This window comes from Pseudopipra pipra, chromosome 18 (genome assembly GCF_036250125.1).
Source record: "Pseudopipra pipra isolate bDixPip1 chromosome 18, bDixPip1.hap1, whole genome shotgun sequence".
Lineage (NCBI taxonomy): Eukaryota > Metazoa > Chordata > Aves > Passeriformes > Pipridae > Pseudopipra > Pseudopipra pipra.
In genome coordinates, this window is record NC_087566.1 from 6,238,774 (window position 1) to 6,262,695 (window position 23,922).

The 23,922-nt window shown below is 40.1% G+C and overlaps 1 protein-coding gene across 3 annotated transcripts in view; it reads right to left on the minus strand.

Moving 5' to 3' along the window:
- The window catches only part of ZNRF3 (zinc and ring finger 3), a 75,260-nt gene that overhangs the window by 8,073 nt on the left and 43,265 nt on the right, over nt 1-23,922 (minus strand). Inside the window, exons 2-5 of one of the 3 annotated variants that reach the window (XM_064674813.1) lie at nt 21,683-21,808; nt 5,071-5,145; nt 1,634-1,765; nt 583-693 (exon numbers count right to left, since the gene is read on the minus strand). In XM_064674813.1, coding sequence (XP_064530883.1) covers nt 583-693; nt 1,634-1,765; nt 5,071-5,145; nt 21,683-21,808 — 444 coding nt within the window. Of the gene's footprint in view, nt 1-582; nt 694-1,633; nt 1,766-5,070; nt 5,146-6,357; nt 6,727-21,682; nt 21,809-23,922 lie in introns of those variants that run through there. The other 2 variants (XM_064674815.1, XM_064674814.1) reach the window with 2 other exon arrangements.

Genomic DNA, 23,922 nt, shown 5'->3' on the forward strand with positions numbered 1-23,922 from the left:
TGAGAATCCAGAATGCTTTGCATTCCTTTTACATGTGTATCTACTAGACGGTTTACAACTAGAGACTTCAAAGTCCATTAGCTTCTATTTGCTTTCCCTTTCATATTTGACAGGACAAACTCCAAGTACAACACCTGGAATTTCTCCTAACCAAACTTTTTACCTTGAAAACCTCTCCCATCAAGAATCAATAGATCCTATTCAAAAGAGTTGCAATTTACTTTCAGTCCTGATATCCTCTCCAAAATACAGCAACAAGAGTTGGAACTTCAGAAGTACACCAGTGCTACTGACAATCTTTGAATAACCAGAAATGTTTTTCTTTTCCAACGGCTAAATGGACTGCTTCTGTACTATTCTGATTTCAGGATTTAACTGAATGAACATCATGGATCAATGTAAATCTCCTTTAAAGACATTCCCAAGTTCTTCCAAAGGCCTACACACATGGCTAAAACCCCTTCCACAAAGATGGCTATTGCAGGTCAGTGCCTGGCATTTCCAAAAGTTGCAAGGAAGTTCTAGGACAAAGTAAGAGAAGTTACTTTCAGCATTCAGTGAATATCCCATCACTGCTCTTACCTGACTGCGTCGCTGTTTCAGTTTGATCTTGACAAGGAGAATGAGGCAAACAAGAGACACAACCACAAAGAAGGCCAGGAAAATTCCCATATCAAAGTACTCAGTGGGTTGCTTAAAAATTAAAACAAAAATATTATTTTTCCTTCCTTAAGATCATATTCAAATCTATTGTTTCTCTCTCTTCTTTTAACTTCTTAGTGGTCATTGTCAAGTGTACACAGTCACAGTGGCAGAAGTCAAAGTACACACTGTTCTGTTCATCAGCTGGGATTCTATGAAACAAAACCTGGGTTTCATATGCCACCACAAGGGAATGGAATACACAGAATGCCAATCATGAGATGTCAGATTTACAGTCTCTGAACAGCAAAACCCAGTTTTTTTCACTGAGTGAATCATACCAACACAAATTTTTATGATTTACTGGGTTGCCTGTGCACATTAAGTGACTGAAAATCAACATTCGAATTTTCAGCAACCGGCCCAGTTCTCAGATACATTCCTTAACAGAAGGATTCCATAAAAAACCCACACAACCAAAGTGGTAACTGGGACATGGATGACCTCTAGCTTTGTTCTTCTGTAAACTACATGTAGAGAGTGTTAGGAAAAAAAACCTCTAGAAAAACTGTTTTATATTACAATTACAAATATCAGATACCAAATAATAATTCCATGTTTAAAATACCACACAGAATTGTTAGTTAACACAGGGCAGACCACCTTACAAAACTGAGCCACCAGGAGTGTGCAATAATAAAGTTACTTCATCAAGAAAAAGAAAACTTATATTACGTAAATTTTTTAGCCATTTATATACTCAAAAGAATCCTTATGAGACAGAGCAGAAGCTACACTGGATTCTATACTTACATCAAGTGTAGCTGCTTGTCCACAGTGCAGTTGCTTGGTTTATGTAGGTCACAGAATTTCACATACAGTAATGCACATGGGGAGCATCAAAACATGCTCACCCTCTGTGCAGTGAGCAAGCACTGCCTGCAGCAACAACAGCACTGTAATACCCAGAGAAAGGCTCTGAAAGTCTCACCCGTGGGGGGCGATGCTGAATCCTGGCTCGTGCCACTTTCTGCTTGTTAACGATGTTCATCAGCTTGACAGCATCAGCACCCTTCACATACACCACTGGTCTCTTCAGAGGGTCCTCTGAGCCCTGGTTGAGCTAGAACAAAACAAAACAAAAAAATCTGCTCAAAAGGCATGTTTCAGGAAAACCACCTTTCTTCTGGGCAATGGAGAGAAGAATAAAGGAATATGGATGTGGAATTGTTTCAAGCATCAGTCGTTCTCTTCTAGCACAGACTTTGGGTTAAGTGTTCCACAGAGTTAAACCTGAATTAAACTTTTGATTTATGATGCCTTTTTTTTTTTACTGACCAAAACTAAGATTAAGGATAAGCAAATGCTCTTCTGAACAGCAGCTTTAATTTAATTGCATTATGTACCACTGCATATATCGTTACTGTAATCAGTTACACCTCACAAGGAAGAAGTATAAAAATCCACACATTCCAAGTAAATTGTCCTTGCTACATTTTATCAATCTTTTTATTTCAACTTTGTAGTTACATTATTCACATACAAATTTCTTCAGCTTTTTGAACAAGCTCAGTGTCAGAGTGCTGTCTTTCAGGTTCTTTGTACCTAGCCCATTAATTTAAGTCAATAATTTCTGCTGTTTAACTCAACAAACTCATTCAATTCAATATTGACTGCCAGCTGGGCGACCTCAAAGACTAAAGCATATGAGCAGACCACTTAATTCACCCTGAAACTTCTCTCCAGGTCCAGCTAAGTCCTGTCAGAAAGGCCAAATCACAGAATCAGAAAAGGGGGAAGGCACGTCATGAACCCAACCTCCTGGTGAAGGCAGGGTCAACTATGACATCAAACCAGGCTGCCCAGGGCTGTATCCAGTCAGATGCTGGAACCCTTCATGTGTGGAGAACGCATAACTTCTCTGGCCAACAATTCCAGAACAACAATCTGCTAAATTATACACCAGAGAGGGTAATAACTAGACAAAAGAATTAGTTCTGTTGCAAAATGGCACCAACGTGATAAATTCATACAGTTTATTGTGATTCTCAAGAAAAATCCTTGTAGAGAGGTTGGTTGATGCAAAACTAGCAATGCACTGTCAAGCAGACAGAAATGGCACAGGGGAAAGGAATGAGATGACAGGAATGTGAGCAAACAGATCACGAGCAGCTTATGGATGAGATGACACATCTCCATTGCTGTTTTCTACCTCTTACTTCTGGCTAAACCATGTAGAAATTACCAAATGACTGGTCCATCATCCTGATTACAGGATGACAACTCTCCTTAAGCTGACCAGATGATTGTGACAGATTTCATGGAGACTTTTTAGTATCCAGGAATCCCATGTGTTTACAAGGCTTGCTGGCCTAAGGCCAAATCCAGTCACTGTCCTTACGTTCCTAGACACATATTCTCTCTCAAGATTTCTTGTCTAAGAAAGAAGTCATCTGATTCCTCAGTCATTTTTGCACACTGCTAGACTCTTCCTAAACATGATATTCTGGATGCTGTTACTCCTCTTCAAATATTCAAAAGTAAAACTAAGAAATAAATCAGACTTCACAGACTATTTCTCAAAATAAATGTTTAATTCTTAATCTACAGCAGAAGATACTCAGATCAATGGGAATAAACCCCACAAAATCTGTAGGCAAAGTCCTTTCATTTGGTAGTAATTCTGCTACTAAATTATCTGCTACTAAATTCCTGTTCATGGACTGGCAGGAAGGACTGTCTTTCATAATACTCCACTCCTCCCTTTCAAAGCACTCTCCCTCATTTGTTGTAGTGCTTGGTAACAAGCATACCTGGGAAAACTTCCTAAAAAGCTCCCCTCAGTGTCTTAGGATACTTCCATTTGAACCAAAGATACTCCTGATTAACTCTTGTCAGTTTTTCCTCCATTGTGATCCATCTATCATTGTTTTCCACAACCAAATTGTGAGTGCCAAAATGGTACTTATTTTAAAGACAAATTAATTAGTACCCCTGATGTCAAGGGTTCTGAAGACTTTGGATGAGAATCAAAATTCATGAAAAAAAAAGTGTCCAGAGCAGCATGAGAACAGTCACACAAGTAACTCTTACTTTTAGAGTATGAAAGCTAAGTCTAGACGTTCCTCTCCTGTCTGTGAGTGTTTGCACAGGCTACTGCTCTGCTGTCTAACAGAGCCTACTTTGTCAGCTACTGCTCTAAGCCACTAACCTCCTTCCATTTTATTGGTACACAAAATATTCCAACATCCAATAGACTACTAGACCCAGCTATTGGGACCAGTTGCACCCAGTTTATTATTGAGAATCAAGGAAGGACAGTTGTTGGTAGAGGGAAAGAGCAAGAGATTCACAACTCAGAACTCAAGTTCAGAGCAGTGTGGCTGAAAGTGTCCAGAAGCTGTAATTTGGAGGAAAAAAATTGAAAGAGACAGATCACATCTTTATGAAGATATTTTTCTGTGTAGAAAAGGGGGAAAAAATATCCCTAAGAATGTTTTCAAGATCAAGGCTGCAGTCTTGATGCACATGCAGAGCACAGTTCTCAAAGCATTCCTTGAACAGAGTCTTCTGCATTCTTCTGTCCAACAGATGCTCATTTCAGAATTAAAGACAGTTTTTTTAATGTAAACACTGATGGTCTCTTTTTCCCCCATGAAATTCAGGCTGCATTTAAAAACCTTCAGCTTCACTTGTTTCTGCTGTAGCAGAAACAGTGGTTTTGTTTCAAGACAAAACAAAACTAAACTAAATGCAGACTATTTTTGTGCTTACGTTTCTTCACTCAAATAACTCAGCACTGGCTGGATCTTGAAACATTTCACAGAGCTATTACCTCACCCACTTCAAATGAAAAGATGGAAGTTATACCAAGACTCAGAAAAAGAAGAAAAACCCTGCTTGTCCACAAAATACATAGGCAGAAATCATCAGCTGTGAACGAGAAGAAAATGATTATAAGTTTTGAAAGAAACTTGTTTAGAAGCATGTTTGAAAGTCATTTTGCAACCTCAAAAATAGCAGCTATTCAACAATACGATCACAGGCTGGATGGGGCCAAACATCCCGTGTTTTGTACACGGAGCTGGGCAAAGAAAACCTCCTTGATTAGATAATGGGCCACAAAAAATTTGCCTCCATCCTCCTTCAAAACCTTAATCACAGACCTGGATTCCGCATTCTAGCAAAAGTTAGAAGAAAAATCTAACTCCCCAAACTTTTCCCTTTCTACCAGATTTACACCACCTATGTTGCTTTCTGCCTGACAGAAGAATAGCAGGAAAACCACAGCATCATGTTACCCAGGGTCAGTAGCTGCATGTCTCTAGGCAGGTGTGCTCTGATTCTCATACACTCTCAAGTCTTGCCTCAGTAACCCTAAAAGAACCCAACAGAGGCTGCGAAATAACTAGGCTCCCTTCTTCATACCTGATCAATGGCATCTGGGTTTTCAGAAACATCAAAGATGACCGCTGTGGCTCCTCGCTGTACTGCTCGTTTTGCCTGCAATAAGAAAGACAGCATCCTCAGTCCCACCCCAAAAGATGACTTCTTACCTCAAAAATGACTCTCTCTCCTCATGTCCAGATAGCAAACAACATTTTGTGTTTCTGTGTAGTTAAAACAAATGACAAAATAATTACAAACACAGGAGCTCCTGAATCAGCATAGAATGTACCTAAACTTCGCTAAAGCTTCTACAATCTCTCTGCTCCTTCCTTTTCAGACTCCTCTTTCAACAACTTTTTAAAGAAATTCAAATGTGATTTAGACCCTCTAAAGACTTCAAACATAAGAATTTTATAAAATTAAATTACTTTCTTTTTTCTCCATGTTACTTGGAAGTGCCATCAAAAACAATCTTCCCTGTGACTTGAGTGGAGACAAGCTCACTAGTGTAGAAAATAAAGGTTGGTCAGGTTCTTTTTATTTTTTCGGTGTCATTCTCATAAACTGGCATATCACAATCCTTGCAAAAAGTGCCTCAGAGAATATGCTTTTTCTGACCATCAGAGGTCAGAACTGTTGCACACACTTCTTACGCTGATAAGATCAGACCTATGTAAGTGCACGGCTTTTCATCAAATACACAGCCCAAAACTGGAGTTACCAACAGCACAGAGGAGGTATCAGAACACATTAAAATCTTCTGGAATAGAGAAAACAGTATTTTAACCACCAAGGCTAAGACAGGGGTTTTTAACCAGTTTCTGCCACTGTGCCTCTCTAAGTCCTGTTTCAATGTTGCTCAATGGTTCCACAGAGCATTGAGCAGTTCCAGTAACTTTTCAAGCTTTTACTGCCTTTATGGATGCAGAATGCAAGAAACTATTTCTCCAAGCAATGACAACTATCACCATCACTACTAAAGCAGGCAGCACTGGCCCTTTGTGGAGACTAGCAGAACCTGAACTTAACACTGAGATATAAAAGAAACATATATAAGGGATAAATCATGAAATATCACCCAGCATTTTCCAGGAAGAATGTTGGCCAGTACAGAAATGTTAGTCTGAACACCTACAGGTCTCTTTCTTTGCTCTGTTCTCATATTTTGTTTTCATTTGAAATGAACAAAGCCCATTAGCACACAAGAGAAACCAGCACCCAAATGGGAGTATTTTCTCAGCCCACCAGGTATTTGTCCCCTTTGAAGTCAGCACACCTGGTTAATCACTAAGAGCTGCTGGGGAGGAAGAGTTAAAAGGAATTTACCCCGCATTCTCTGTTGCAGTGGCCCTGAGGTGAGGGCTCATCCAGGTTTCCCTAGAAGGCACCCCTTACAGACACGCAGTGCCTGTAGAACTGCTCAGGCCATTTAACTGTTTTTTCAGGATGGTCAGTCAACAAGTAAGGCCCCTTGATTTCTGAAAATCATTTTTAAAGAGGGATTTTACAGATTGGCGCCGATAAAAACTCCTTATATTTGTGAAGGCGCTGAATGAGCAAGTACACAGCGCAGCAAGTGTCCGCCCTGGGGCGTTAAGGGATCAGAAGTACGGGCCGAGCTCAAAAACCGTGCTGGAGAACAAGGGGTGAGCTCGTTTCACTCCGCAACTCGCAGCCCGAGCCCCGGGAGGCTCCGGCCGCTCTCCCCCTCACAGTCCCCGCTCCTCCCTGCGGGGCGCCCTCAGCCCCGGGCCCCGCCCCCGGGCCCGCCCCGCGCACGGCGCCCCCTGGTGGCCGCAGGTCCCTCCCGCGGGCACCCGCCCTGCCCCGGAAGTGCCGCCTGTCCCGCGCGGGCGGGGGCTCTCGGCGGCCATGGGGAGGGGGGGGAGACGGGCAGGGTTTTTTCCCTGCCGGGGTTTAGATGCCGTTCCCAAAGAACAGACGGTGCATTCGCTGCTGGGAAACACCCCGGGCTCTGCCGCTGGCACTGGGGAGCCCGGCCCTGTGCCAGCCTAAAGAGCCTTGTTCGCACACGGGTCCCGAGGCGCCCCCGCCCGCGGGGAAGGTGCGCGGCTCCGGCCCGGCCGGGGTTCGCTGGCCACAGATCTGAGAGCGGCCGCCCCGCCTCCAGCTCGGCCCCACAGCCGGGGCAGGCTGGACATGAGCGAACGAGTGCGCGGGCACCGGTGCGCGCCTGGCGCTCGCCTCCCTCCCTCCGGCCCGAGGGGGCGGCCGCAGGGGCACCTTGGAAAGTCCGGCTGCCGCTGCCCCCCTCCTTCCTCACCCCCCCTCCAGAATACTGGAAGTTAATTAAAGCCAAAACGTCTTCGAAGATACCCTGTCCACTACTCAGTAATCAGGACAGCTCAAGATAACACAGCACTGTTAAGTCCCATTTAAAATAATGCCGGTCTGTAATAGGCACTTGGCTTTTTCATTTTGGGCTATCCAGCATTTATAGATCCCAAATCATTCCTCTAAGCAAACTGACCAAACCTGGATGAAAAATAAATACACGTGTTGGATGAGGGAGAAGAAAAAGTACACTGCTACCTCCTTTACCTTTACAATACCTGTGGCAAGCAAACAGGCATTTCCACAATTGAATTCCCATGCAATTGACAGCAGGAAAGATGTCAGGCATATCCCTTTTTGTGATTCTGAATGCAAAGACAGACTGCGAGGTTGTCACTATGAACAAAAAGTGATCACTTGAATTATGAAAAGTGCAGTTACCAATTTTTTTGTTGTTTTCTATTACTCTTCACAAAAAAAGAAAAATACTAATATGTAGTGATAGTACAATCACATTAAAAAGTTATCCACCATTTGCTAGACATCAGTCAAACACCTAGTTTTGACCATCTTCTCTAGCTGAATGCTGGATGTAGGTGCCTCTAAAGCAAAGGGAAACAAAACCCACCCTTGAATTTGCCCTTCCTCAATTCCTTTAACATCACCAGCCTATGACTTTATCAAAAGCTCCCTATCAAAGAATACATTTGGCTACTTTATACTCAAAAGAAAAACATAAACAGAAGGATATGATGTGTTTATTACACATTTTAAAAGGACTCTAATTGAAAATACATAATAATGGCCTCATCTGTGTTTCTGTGGCATTTTAATTTGCCCAGAGATTGTCACAGCTCATGGAGAAGGCTAATGAAAAGTTATTTTAGAGTGTATTTTAGAGACCTACTTGTTATGAACTTACTGTTGATAACCATTACCACTACAATGCCCATTAAATACTGTCTCAGTTTAAAATCTGGCAGAATTTACTTGGCCTTGTAATCTAGAAAGGATAAGAGGAAACGCATGTGACAGAAGTGCAAGGAAAGTTGCACTTTGCATATCTCCAGGTTTGAGGAAATTTAAGTCGTTGCCTCAAAGAACATCAGAAAGATTTTAAGAGCTCTGCACTCCCTTCCTGTGCCAGGCAAACACAATAAGGAAGTAACAACTTCCTTGATGAGGCAAACTTTCAACCCTAGGGACCAGATAACTATTAAACAGGTGCACTGCTTCCTCTCATTCATTCAAAGCAGGTAGGACAGCAACAATCAAACCAGTAAGAAGTTCAGCCGCTTCCTGACATCTTGAAGGACCTTGCATGCTTGCAGATATGAACATGGCAAGCATCTCCTCCTCTCCTTTTTAGTATGGCCTTATTCCAATTAATATGCCAGTTAGTACACAATAGTGGAGAAACCATCATTAGAAGAAAAGCTGCTTAACAAGGTCCCCATTTAAAAGAAAAATCATACCAACAACATTAGCCTTTATTAATACTTCTTTGCCAGAGTTAGAATTCCCTCACATATCCAGTAGTATTTACACATGAGGACAGGGCACTCTAATCGAATGGGTTGCAGAGAGTGAATAAATTACAGATGAGAGCAGGACTGAGGCTTGAACCATAAGCAGGGAGATCAAAGTTCATTAAGCACTTTTAGCTCTGCAATTTACATCAATATAGCAATGCATTACACATCTATTATGAGAATACCTTTCATTGAAAATGGCTATTGGTAGAGCCAGATTACTACTTATAAATAAACTTTTTTTTTCAATAAGTTAATATCGTAGATAATACTGACAGACTAAAGGGAGAAAAAGATGCTTTAAAAGTAAGGGCTGCCTGTGTAAACCACAGATATATCCTGTTGTTCTAACAGTTTTCTCATCAATGTCCTTACATTAAAAACTACCTATCTGTCTTCCTGGACTTGTTGAATCATTCATCCATCTGTAGGAATTATCTTTTTGGAATTTAGCACACTCTAGGTAACAAATATTAATTATAATTACGGTATGTGGTACATGAGGGAGTTTATTCCCTGGGTTAAGAAAATCATAAAGATGGGGAAAGGGAGATCAGGCATTGGTTTAAGGGGTAAACAGTACAAATGCCAGTAAACTGCTTTTAGCAAACTCTTCCATCAGGTGCCAGCATTATTAGCTGGTCTTCCAAAAAGGGAAGCCGAAAAGGATACAGTATACAGAAGATAGTCCTATGGATCCTGAAAGCAAAACACTACTTTCAGTCAGAACTGAGGGAAACAGCACAGCTCCAAGAGGCATAACCATGGCTTTTTCCTCTTCTCTTTCCTTTTTTCAATACATCTACTGTTTTGGGGGCAGGGGGCCAGAAAATATGGTTACTCTAACTCTGAACAGAGATTGATGAACAGAATAGTCAATAAAATTAGTTTGTACATCCTTCTTTAGCTGAGAACTGAGCCAGCCTGAATTTACTCTGTCCATTTTTGAGGTTTTTCCCCCCCTCAATTTCTTTATGAACTAAAAAAACATTGAACTTGAAGCATGTTTCCTGTTTAATCCCATCAGATCCAATATTCTACGTCGGATCCCTCCACACTGTGGAGTCAGTGGTCATTAATCTGCCAAAAGAGTGGGATTATGCAAGCGGTGTGAAGTGGAACCTTTCTTACAGCTGTCTTTTGGTCCTTTGAAATAAGAGTCAGCCTCTCACAAAGTGTACTGGTAACATATAAGCAACACTCAGTAGCTTGCAACTTGCACACTCTGTGACTCCAAAGAACAAGATTTTCAATGAAAAGGTGCAGTGTCTTGCTTTATGGCTCTGGAAAAGCAGTTCAAGAATTTCAACAGGGAAATTGCTGCCAGGGAATACAGCTGAAGGGATGAGGTTTCCATCTGCAATATTTCACCAAAATAAATGATGAATATAGCAGTGGTCATGCTCTCCTCTTGAGCAGACTCAAAAGTAACAAAATCTGTTCCAATAATTTTTAGCACTCACAAACTGATTTGCACCTGTTTTCTCCATATCAAGATCAAGTGAGACCACAAAGATGTAGACAATATTACCAGAGGTATGGTACAGAAAATGCAGTACCAGGTTCTAGAATATTGGCTTTTCTGGTTGCCAAGTTGCATGGTTAGTCTATGACACTTCTGCAGACTTGTCTTCATTGGAGTTTTTATATGAGAGAACAACTTCGGTGCTGAAATAAGCATTAGGAGCCAACATTACCAGGGTTTAACTTCTGCAGAGCCTCTTGAGTTTAAAGAAGTCCTCAGTTAAGTGTGGACAAAACCCAGGAACTTCTAATCATGAGAAAGAGACCACTGATTCCTACATAAAATGCACAATGAATCTGCAGGTCAGGACAAGCAGATGTTGCCACCACCAGTATTGGCTGCTAAAACATCAACTACAATGGGTATTACTAGTCAAATCTGGAAAATATCTCCCAAAGTAAGCAAGACTGTGTGTTTCCTATTGACATTTGACTATCCATAATATATTTGGGTTTTTAGCAGCAGTTACTGTTGGCGAAAAAGAAAATATAATGTTATCTCATTAAATGCATAGCACCCATTTCTAGAGCAGGCCCACAACTGTACTTGCAAAGGCTTGGCACATCAGCCAAAGGCCAAGACACTTCAGTTAAACAGTCCCCTGCACTCTGCTTGTCATTGAGAACCTTGCATAAATCCCACAGCATTGTGTCAAATACACCTTTCCCTTACAATTCTAAAACTGCAAAGACCTCTCTTTCTCTCAGAGCTACACAGAATACCAACAACAACATCTGAACAATACAGGCACCCCCTCCCTTTCTCCCCTCTACACTGCTAACAGGCTCAGTCAGTCAGCAAAAATATCTTGCCCCCTGAACCACCCCTGGACTAGCAAGTAAAGCCACAGGGCAATTCTGCAGGGCAGAGGAGGAAGGAGAAAAGGGCATCCTCTACTTTGCAAACAGCAGAAGTTACAAATTAACCAATTGATGCTTCGGCCCTGTTAATGGACAACTTCCTGGTAATTGCAGAAACTAAGTTAAGCCAAGCATAAGAAGGATGCCATTTTAAACCTTTTCTGAGATAATGAGAAAGGAACTTTCGGATTTCTGTCTGAAAACAAAGGCAGAATATCACAACAAAACAGTTAAATCCCCAAGTATCACACCAATATAAAACCCCTTCCTGACTGGAATACTTAAATTCTCTGGCACTTTGGGATATGTTTTATACCCATGCCCTAGAGATACTGCATTACGTGGCGTTACAACAGTTGCTTATTAATTAAGAAGTATAGAGAGTATGAAGCAGTATTTCTAAATTTAAAAACATAGTCACAATTTAAACCCAAAGAACCCAAAGTAGCTCTCTGGTAAAATAACCCTGAAGTTAAAAAACGATGTACTTGTAGTTTTACGAAAAATATCACCTTGTGTAATACATAATCACATCAACAATATATATGTATACCAATGTGGTTCATACTGCTCTGTACTAAGAGGCTCTCAGATAGTTAAAATGAGGAAGAAGAAAACAAAACTCTCTTTTGGGGGTTAGGGAAAAACACTGATCAGTTCTAAGTCTACACCAAATAAAAATAATAAGAAGACATTTATTTAATCCTGAACACAGCAAAGCCTGCTGATTGCAAATCTTTTGAGACACATTTCAGAGTCATGGGACTCCATCCCCAAAGCCCTGCCCTCTGCTATCACAGACCATTCTGTGGGCCAGCAGTCACAAAGAGAAGGGTGAGCACTGGAAGAGATCAAAGGAGGGAACTGGGGTCTTGAACTAGATTACATATTCACAGAGGACCCAGCACACTCAGCAAGAGGTGGGTGGCGGCGTTCAGGACAACTGCTGGTGTTTAACAGAAATGCTGCTACATCTTATAACCTTTCACACTTTTTCCAGGCAACAGAAGTTCTATACACAGTTACCTCCAAAATACAATGGTCACATCAAAAGGGAAAACAAAGAATTATAAGAATTATGTCTCACATTTAGAGGGGGAGATGGCAAAGCTTTCAAAAATTTTAAGTAAGGAATCCATCTAACCTCAGTCAATTTAATGGGGAAGTTTAATCCTTCCGAGAAACAAGTCTCACCTTATTGAATAAAGTTCTTTTCAACAAAACAACAGTTTTGGGCTGTGGTTCCCAACTCACAGCATCTTTTATTTAAATATTTTAGTAAATAGGAGAAATTTTAAATAGATTCAGCTTGTGTGAAATTATGTAAAGGTTATAGAATAGGTCTGAAGCATTTACAGTAGTCTATCCAAGATATACTGACACACCTAAATTAACCAAAAATTACTCAAAGGCTGAAGAGTTTTGTGCTCATTTAAAGCATTCTGCTATCCTTGAAAAGACAATCTGAATATGATCACAGCCCATCAAAAATGCTAAAAAGAAATGAAAGCAAGCATAGCTAACATGAAAAAAATCAGGAGTGATTCAGGCCAATTTGGGGTATATACCTATTTTCAAATGTAAAAAACTGATAGGAATTCAGAGTGACTTCTGCTTAGTATCATCTGTCTTGTTTAGCCTCATCCTCAGGTAGCTGGCCCTCATCAGTAGGTTGGTATCTACTGTGAACAAGAACATTTTAAGAGATAACACAATCACCATCTGAGATGATGAAATAATAGATCCAAAACTCGACAGTGACAGCAAATGCAGTGCTCTTTGCAGGGTTATTAAGTGCCTGCATGCAAACCATGACTATGTTCAGACAGACATCATGTATACCAAGGTGAGTTGTCAAGCAGCAAATGTATTTTCACTTCTATATATATTAAAGTGCTGTAGCACATTGCTCTGGAGGTTCTGTCCCCTTTGTCAGGGATGAGCATCTGCATCCAAGACTACAGAAATGCAGGTAACCCCCAGTCAGGGATTTATATCTTTCTGACTGAACAAAGGCATGTAAAATTCCCTTAGTATCCAGCAGAATACTGCTGATTCAGTGAGATCCTCCCTCTCCACGACAAGAATCTGCTTGGGTACTAAGTTCAGTAGTAAAAATATGCACGGTGGGCCAGTATTCCAGTTTAGCTAGCAACTTTCCATGGCTGGCTAATACAGGATGATATGGCTCTTCTTCCAAACAGTGATCCTTGGGTTTGGATTAGTTTAGTTTGAAGGTCTCAAACTGTGGTGGGCCCTTGTTGTTAGTTTGTTGACTCTGTTAAAAAAAAAAAGGAAAAAAAAAGGAAAAAGATAAAAAGAAGGGGAAAACAAGAATGAAAAAGGTGGAGGATTTTTGTTACAAAGGGAAACTGGAAACTTCTCTCCACACAAGCAGAGACATGGCTGTATTGCAGAGGCCTCGGGGTAAGGATTAAAGAAAAACAAAATAGAAACCCTTCCATCTCTAATTAGGGTCTTCATTTGCCAAAGAGCCATTCCACAGCGGGAGGAATTACATTCAAGCCGTTGCTTGGATAACGTCTCCCAGCAGGTTGGCTCCTCAGAGCAGGCTACTCTGAGCCAACAATTTCTGGTTACTTGGAGGCAAGCAGCCTGCATATTGTTTTAACTGGCCTGGCTTTTACAGCCAGTTTTGCTGAAGAACAATCTTCTATTCAGAATGCAGAGATAAAAGCTTCACTTGTTGAATTTGTCCCCAGTTTCTTTATCCCTTTCTTTTTTTAAACATGGGAATTATAGGTTCTGGAGTTTGTATTATTTCCCTTGTAGACTTCAATGTTTTTTCCCCCTCTAGCCACTTGATTCTTTGCCAGTGAAGGCTGCTGTCTGGAGTCCAGCCATTCATCAGCCCCTACCTCATCATTAACACTGTGGTGCTGGCGGTCACAGCTCATTGCTGGCGACAGGAAATCCTAACTTGCAAGAGGTTAACCACAGCCCATAAACAGTCAGACTGGCTCATTAGTCCCATAGAGTCAGCTGATGGGACCCTCTGGGAGTTTCAACACCATTCATGGACTTGGAGTCTCTAGATTCTGTGCTATTTGCAAATGCATCCTCCCCCCTGCCCACTTAAAAGCTTGTTATTTGCATCCTCAGGGCTAAGGACCATCTTTTTTCCTATCCAAAGCTAACTAAGTTCTTTGAGCATTTTGAAAAATTAAATGTCTGTGATGCATTCTCTTGGCTTACCAACTGAACAAAACACCAATGGGCCAACAACTGAGACATTAATGCACTAGAATATATACATGCTTTTGATATTTTTAATAGTTTCTGTGAGAGTTCCATATCCCTACCGAGCAATTCTAAGGCAACAGTTGTGTGAATGTTAATAATAGATAATTAATCTGCATTACCTAACTCACGCCACAAATATGTCCAGCTCTAATGTTCAAGAACTAACCTGCAAGAATTGCAAGTAGCTTGGTCAGTGCTCCCTACACTGACTAAAAACCTCGCTTCGTTCTCATTTTGAGTTCACAGTATCATCACTTGATTCATTTGGAGTTGATTCCTTGAACTTAGTACAAATACTAAATCATCATGTTATCCAAAAATGCACCTCTAGATAGTATCACCTGGTCATCACAAAGATAAAATGTTTAGAACAGAAAAATGTGTTCTGGCAAATTATCTCAAAGCAGTAAGATATGAAGCACACTTTGTGGTATATTAAGTTTTTCTCTTTCCTTTCAACCCTGTGAAAATCATTGCAAAACATTCCCACTTTATGTCTGCAATTTCTTAGGATCCAGTTTTCTACCACTGTCAACTGTATCTGCCCATCTTTTATTCTGAATATCGGAGTCCCTCTGATGCAGCTCTGGTTACATTCCAAAGTTCTCCAATTTCTTTCAAAGCCTTCTGTCCCCTCGTGCACCAAAATTAGGCATGTCACTCATCTGTGAAGTCCTAAATAATTCCATTCCCTGCCTCCATATCTGCTCCTGATTTTCTTCACTTCCTGGTCCATTTATCTGATTCTGCTTGCTAGACTTCTTTTGTGCTCATTTCTATACTCCAACATAGTTGCACTTACTTGCCCATTCACTTTTCTGTTTCAAACTCCATTTCTATAGCTTTTGCAACATGTTTGCCATTGTGCATTTCTCCTGTTAGAGAAACAGGCAGGTTCTGCATGTAAAATAAAAATATCTCTCAATGTTTGAGAGGCTCACAAGGCACATAGAATAATGATGGTCCAAAAAATTAAAACAAAACCTTTATATACTATTATTATTATTGGCATGTCTTAAGTAGTTGTTCCTTAGTCTTTACTCAGCCTTGACTTCCATTAATTTCACTGGGAGATCTGACTGAGCTGAACTCAAGTAACACATGTTGTGCAACAACAGCTGCTTCTTTAGCTCAAGGGAGAAGCAGCTGTGCTCCACAGTTGGTTAGAAAGGAGTGAACATGGTGGCAGGGACTGCTAAAGACTCAGTTCTAAAAGTGGGCACTTATTTAAAGTAATCAAGCCAAAAATGGCAAATCTAAGGAGCGCCCAGAGGGAGAAAAAAACATAAGAGAGAGCCTTTCTGCATGAATACCTGATGCTTTTCCTAACTGTGCAGTGAACATGGAAAGAAAGTTAGTAAAATAATACAGTAGCAGACAGCTGGCACAAGTTCCCAATGGAAAGGGCCCATCACTACCCATGAATGAAAACCTGATAGACCTACTTCTGCTGAACTGCATAACCTGATTCAGCCCTTGTCTGTCCATTCCTTTGAGCTTTTCCCTCCTTGGCTTTAATTCAATTATTTTCTTTCCTTTTGTATCTTTCACCACACGATCCATACACTACACAAACCTTTCCCCTCTCCAGATTTCAACTGCTTATGTGACTTTTTTTTTTTGTTCAAAAACATACACGTCCCTTCTTGACTATTTCTGTCTGCTATTATGAGAAGCCACCTTCTTCCTGAAAAACCATGTATTAGCCCCTCTTCTGACCTCACCTATGCAATTTTGTTAGAACTTCAGAAATCACTGTGTTTAGATGGTGTAGAGGTCTGATCACACTGCTCACACATTTCGGGTGTCCTGGACATTATGAGCGACGATGAAGTGGGAAATAACAAGAAACAATCATGATATTACAGCAGTTATGATGTTCTTTGGTGCTCCAGGAAAATGTTCATTTCCTGTTTCTCAATATATTTTTTAGAACAAATACAGTAAAGACAAACACATGGACGGCAGGGATTACAATTATATATACTACGCTTTTTCACAGTTAACCCTAATTTTAGGTAGTACTAAGACAACAGACCTTGGAAATAAAAAAATTTAATGCAAAGTTAATGGGAGACTCTTAAAGAACACGACTGATTCAGAAGGGCTGAGTCTTTAACACCAGACAGGATGCTATTTTTCCCCATCAAAACACATACTCTTTTTTTCATTACAGTGAAAACAATGAGGTTGATAAAAAACGTAGTTCGTGTTTTGATCAGAGTTCTGGCATGTTTGGCACGTGCAATATAGACCTATCAAGTAGTCCACAGCCAAAGGAGTCTAGTCTCATTCAAGAAACTTTTTTCTACTTCATAACAACTTCCATCTTAAAACAGAATGTTTGGGAGCTCAAAACAACCCATGCAAAGTCTATACTGCTGCAACACTTTTCTCAACTAACTAACTAACAAAAAACTAACCAACCAGCTTAAAAATCACTCATACTATTACTTTTGAGCAAAATTAAATTTTGCCATTGATTTTTGAGACTACTGCCTTGAAATGTATTACAAATGCTTTTTGGATGCTGTTTGCAAAGAAGAAACATGGGCTGACAAACAGAAGGCAGAAAAAGTCCCCAAACTGTGGAATAAATACCATAAGTGGAATGTCAAGTACTTCAATGGATGTAAGAAGTTTTCCTGAAGTGATAGTATTTCCTACTGCATGTGGCACAAGACTCATCACAGGGTACCTTACTGCAGGTGTCACTACCAGTTGAAAGTATCTGAATAAGCAAAGTTTTGGAAACACTGAACAATGATTTTAGACATGTCTCTCATTAATTTTAGATCTTAATCTAAAGCATAGTTCAGTTGTAGTTTCTGAGTAAGTTTAGAATGGAAGAACATTTGCCTGAATTCAGTATGCATTTCTACTACTGAACTGAATCCATTTCTACAGAACATTATCCAAACTGTATGTAAAACTATTAATGTTATACAGAAACAAATGGTATACTTATATGGTCAGTGCAATTCTAATTTGAACATATAATTATATGCTTAATTTAGGCTATTCATATAAAGGTGTAAGTTGATTTTGTTTAATCTGCCTTCCTTTTTTTCTTACTTTCAGTAACTCTGAAAGAAAAAGATTAAAATGGTCTCTCCACAGGACCTCTTGTTCCTCAAGTCTTAGAACACATCTCTCTTTATTCAGGAACTAAACTACCAACATAGCCCCATGATTTCTCATTTAACTACCTTATAATAACCTAAACTAAATTGTTAGACAAAAGGTTAGGAATCACAGTTCGAGTGTCTAATGCACATTCAAGTCATGATGATTTTGGCCAAAGCCTAACTGGTATAATCATAATGATGACATAGCAAAACAAGAGATTCTCCTAGATAGTATTAGTGTAAATTTTTGAAAATAAACTCTTGAAAGACAGAGAAGAAGTGAATGGATACTGGAAGAACTGTTAGGAATTTCCTCATATTACAGATTTCTTTGATCTGAAGAAAACAGGAAGCTGTAGTAGCAGGGAACTCCTCCCTTTGTTAGGTTATGTTCAGATGCACATCCTCAAATACATACATCCTATTAATACAGAAGAGACCTTTTAGCAGTCCCTGGAAGAGAAACAAGAACAAAATCCTTCCTTGTGGACTTTCAAGCCTGCAGAAAGGGAAGAAGTGCTACTTTTAAGCAAATCTTCAGCATTTTCTCAGTATCTATCCTGTACTGAAATAAAAGCAATGGTATTGCTGGGTTGCACTTCACGGTCTTGACAGATGTAATTTGCTTTAAAAATTACTGGGGTGGGCAAAGAACAGGGGGTCTGCATGTTGGAATGTACAGGACACATGCAGGTATACTGCCACCACAGAACAGTGAATCACTAAATACCAGCATGGTTTGGGTTGGAAGGGACCTCAAAGATCACCCAGTTTTAACCCCCCAGCGCCCTCCAGCCCTGCCAGGATGCAGGCATGCAACAGGTATTGTAGGCAACCCTGCTTTTGCCTTGCTTCAGCACAGTTACAGCAGTGAAGGAGTCTCATTGTGCTGTATGCAGAGAAGGGAGGAATTCCAGGAGGGGAAAGGTTCCCTTTGAAGCACATGGCACGAAGAGCTTCCCAGTGACCATGGCAACAGCTCAGTGGGTTCCCAGCCTGAGAACCAAGTTACTACAGCCATGCCTCAAAAACAAAAAAAGTCTGAAAGAAGGAAAGAGAGAGGGGGAGGTGGGGTCGGGGGTGTGGGGGAGAGAAGCTGAAGCAGAATTAGCCTGGCAGAAACTGAGCGGCTCCCCGGTAGGCAAATCCAGCCAATAATGCTGGTCGGGTTCACGGGGTTTCCTTTTCATTTCCAAAAGCTTTCTTCTTCCTCTGTCATTCCCCTTCTAGCCCTATTCAGGAGCTCATGAGATCAGTAAAACCCAGGCCTTTGCTTTGCCTGCATGCAGCATTGCCTCAAACAGGGCTGCACTGTGATCAAAGGTAATAGTAAATCACAGCTGCCACACACACCCCTTGCTTCAACCAGGGTCCAGTTTTCACAGGCACTTTAAACAGGAGATACATATTTTTTTAAACACTTTGATTTCCATTACACGATATAAACCTGACTATAAAGGATGAGCAATTACAAAATCGATATGGAAATGAAAACATTTAATTCTGTTCAGCTACCCATAGATAAACAAGTGGAGTAAAACTTCTGAAAACACAGACCAGAGTTTTAATAAATAAAACAAAACACCCCTAAATAAAAAAAGACCTCAACAACCAAAACCAACAATAAGAATAAAACCCTGCAAGTTTGTACCAGATTTGTGTGTCATGCAATTTAGTTCTACAAACAGCTTTTAAGTAGTTTACATTCTGCTTCACCATATTCCAAATTTTCAACAATATCATCTCTATAATGAAGAACAAACAGTAGGTTTGCACTCCTTATTTCTTCCTCCTTTTCTACATGTTCCATTTCCTTTCCCTGTTCAAGGCCACCCCTCCCCCATTTTCCTTTCCTTTCCTTTCCCTACTCCTTGCCATTTCTTTTTCCTTTTTCTTCTATTTTTCCACCTCTCCCTCCCTCCTATCGTCTCCTCTCCCTCTCCCTTTTTCCTTCCTTTCCCTTTTATGTTTTAAATCAGTTGCCAGATCCTAAAAATAACCAGAAGAAGACACATCTACACATGCAGCAGGTTTGATATTTACCCAACAAAATAGTTTGGAGGCCACATTGAATCCAAATGTTCCAAACTGCATGGAAAGTGAACTTTTCAGAGGCCCAGACAATCACAATACAACTTGTTCCCACTGGTAAGACAACCAAGCTGACTTGACAGACCTGCAAGAAGCTAATGGCTGATGCCTCTGCTGCTAAGTCCTTCTAAGTCAGATCATAACTTGAGCATAGGGAGGACAGCAGAGAGGTTGAAGGCAAAAGATGGAGAGGAGAAAATACAGCATTGAGGATGAGATGGAGAGGAGAAAATACAGCATTGAGGATGAAACAGGGAACAAATATTTCAGAAAGAGAAGGATAAATAAGAGACATGAAAATACAGAATGAGGAGCTGTAGCACAGTTACTGAGAAGCAAGTATTGCCTAGAACCTTGGCCACTCTTTTTTCACCTGTTGAAATTACTGCACATGAACTGACACACATGAAACACTGTGCCCAATCTCTCTGGACACACCCTATGTCACATCACTGTTATTACGCATCAAAATAGATGCTACAGAGCTCCTGCAGCAAAGCCAGGGTCTGCTGTTCAGCAGGCCAAGCTTCAGGAAGCCAACATCAGCAGATAACAAGGTAAACTCATTCTAGAAATCAGTGTGGCTTTGGGGACATGGGGAATATAGAGGACATGGTGGGATTTGAGTACACAGCAGTGGGTCATCCATTTCCCACATCTATTTCCTCACATAATTTTCACTGAGCAGATTCCCTCCTGAAGTTGCTTTCCCCAAGACTCAACTTACTCCTGGAGTTTACTTATGGGTTACTATGCATCTTTCAGTACCCAATCTTCTCTAATTCCCATCCTCACAAGACCTTATCCTCAGATTTTATCCTTCTAAGATCAAAGAAGCAACAGCTGGAATTTCTCTGAAATGAAAACAGTATTCCAAGTTTAAAAAAAAAAAAAAAAGTTGTATTATGCTGAAATTCATAGAAAGGGAAATCACTTCTTAAAGAGATGTTTCTCACCGTGAACTACAAGTGGAACATGCAGCAAATTTTAGACAAGCCGATGGTTTCCCATTTCCTTTGAAAGGTAAGGTTTTTAGAAGTTTTGCTTATAAATTTACAGAGACAAGTTTTACTTTAAAAATGTCAACCTGCAATTTTATTGTCTGCCTGATACACTGCTCACCTGAAGTCACCAACACTATCCTATCCAATTTGAGCCAGCTGGATTTTAGGATGAAAGCCAGTTACTTTATGTGTTTTCAACTGCTCAGTTACTGGTAGAACTTGTGGCCTATGCTCTTTCAACTGCTCTAGACTTCAAATGTCTACATATAATAACCTCAATACTCAAAAATTCCAAGCTGCAAACAAGAAAAGGTCAGCTTTCTGCTTTCCTTTTTAACTTATCTGGCAGCAGTAATGATATCTTGACTTCACCCCATAAAACAAAGGGAAAAGTTTTGCAATTAATTTAGATTCCAGAGGCTGCATTCCACAGGGAGACTCCAGGAAGATGAAAATCTTTATTTCCTTGACCAAGACAATAAGATTCACTTGTTATGACATGTATTTATCCTGCAATGAAAGCAAAGAAATCTTTCTAGGTTTGAAGACCCCTCTTTCCCCAAAAAGAGGAAATTAATGTATGTCTTTTGAGAAAACCATATCAAAGGAAAACCAATAAGATGCTTTCATTTTGACTCCTTTGACCAAGTTAGCAGTTCACTCTATTTCTACTCTGACACTGCTTCACCCAAACAGCCATTTTTTCTTGTCTTTGTTAGGTTCCTACAGAGCTCAAAAAGGGAATGTGTGCACTCAGCTCCCCATCATCATCTCTATCAACTGAGTTATGACATCATCTTTCCCCGCAGCATCTAGTGTGAAAACAGGCAAAACAGGAATATTTTGTGGACTAAAGGGAGTTTTCTCTTGGTTTATTTCTTGCTGATTTTTCTCAGAAAGAAACTAATCCTTCCAAGAAACAGTTACATGCAGCTCCAAACTATCCCCTTACCTTTCCTAAGACAGTGAGGCATGGCTTAGGCTCCAACTCTGGCTGTTCCAGTTTCACCACTCCTACCCAACCATATTCATACAGGTCTTCCTCATCATTGCTGTTACACAGTCCGAGTGGATGCATCTGAAATAGAATCAGAAAAAAACCTTTAGCCCATCAATAGAATTTCTGCTTTTGAATACTTTAACTTATAACAAATACACTTTTATTTATAAGGTACACCAGAAAAAATGAAACATAAGGTTGCATATATGAAGAATCCAGTACACTTCTGAAGCACAAGTACAAAATCAAAATTTTATGTAATGCCACTGTCATCTTGCTTATGAAAAAATCATTTAAGACTAACAAATGTGATTATAGGTCCTTTTCTCAGATATAAAATAATTAAATACAAAGTTCTACTTTGTATTGCAAAACCACCTTTCCTTGCAAATGGACAGAAATAATACGAACTATCACTCATAAAAGCTTTACATGTCCAGAGATGTACATGTTTACATAAGATCCAGAGCCCATGTTTCAGAGGCATTATCACTTTTTTTTTTATATTTGCACAATATTAACAGTTTGTCATCCTTTGGAACAAGCCTACCATATACTTCAAAGTAAGGTACAGGAAGCTTTCTAACTATTGTGAAGTAGTCTCTAGTTTTTTCTGAACCCAAATGATGGGGGCAGAGGGCTATCATGAAGCGAGAAACTTTTAGATATTTGTGTTTCTTACACTAGGCAACAATATGTCTTTGATTTAATTTCAGATATTCAATCTGTTCCTTCTCCTTCCAACACTATGTAGTTACTCTAATTTTATTATGGCAAGGACCTTCCTACACATCGATTTTTTTAACCTTTCTTTTCCAAGTTTGCTGTCCTCCATTAGGATAATATCTTTGTGTATAAACTAGGGTGTCATACATTTAACTTCTTACACTGTTTGCTGCGTTCTCCTTGTTCTCTTTTTCCCTCAACTAAAATCTGACTTTTCACAGACCCTTGCCTAAGAGTTAACATATATGCAGAGTTCTTTGCAAAAAACCTGTACTTTATCTGGTTTCATGCCTTTCCTTAAATGTCAGCTTTGTCAAACTAGCTGAAGAAAACCACAAACTAACATCAGCACTATGATAACTTTGCTTTCTGGTATCTGATTATAATAGGAGGAGATTATACTGCTCAATAATTTACATATATATACACACCTCACTAATCCATGCAAAGTAGCACCATGTAATGGTCACTAATCCTGCCATCACTTCTGCATCACCAGCTTGTTGTTTCGTCCTTTTCTGCTTTTCTCCCATGTCTTGTACCTTGACTTCCATTTTGCAAGTAATACAATACATGGAGTGCTATTTGTATTACCTTGTGGGGCCCTAACTTTCTGAATAACTTGAGTGATAACTGTGAAATATGGGAAACATGATGGTGAACTGACACAATACAGGGGGTTTTCTACCACTCATTATTTTTCAAGATTCATCACCAATCCATTCTATTTTGAGGGAAAAAACCAAACCATGGCAGAAAGAGTAAAATCCTTTTCCCAACTCTTAACTCAGCCTTCCTCTTGCTTTTTTTTTTTTCCTGAATGAGCTGTTACCACACATTGCTGAGCTGTCTGCAGCCTCACATGGGTGAGCAGCTCAACTTACTGCTAAAAGCTTGGGGCAGGTACTATCACTGGAAGATGAACCACTCTGTAAACTCATCATCTGATGGATAAACTATTCAGCACAGACATAAAATCAGGGGATGGAGTCAGTCAGAGAATGCTCTCTCCAAGATTGCCCGGGCATATATTCCAACATAATTAACCCCCAAAAGGAGTCCATGGGATCCTTTAAGTAAAAACACAGCTTTAATCGATATTAAATATCTAAAGAAACAGAGAACCATTTCCTTGATGTAATTCCCTTGACATAGGGTGTATTAATTGACTTTGAAACCATAACCCATATCTAAGAAGTTTCTAGTTCAAAATCCTTGAAATGTGCTGGGGCACTTTGCACATGCCTGAAAGGGCAAAACTGAAACCACGACTTAGGTGCTTTTATCCAAGGTTACAAAATCTGTATACATTGCTGAGGGTCTAAAATAACTTCAAAACGAGCCGCGTGAATTTTATGTGGGTTAGTGTTACAGAGCAGACAAACAGTAAAGCAACAGAGGAGGAATACTTTACTCTGTAACTCAATCATCTAAAAAAAGTCCTGGTGATTAAAAGAAAACTTTCA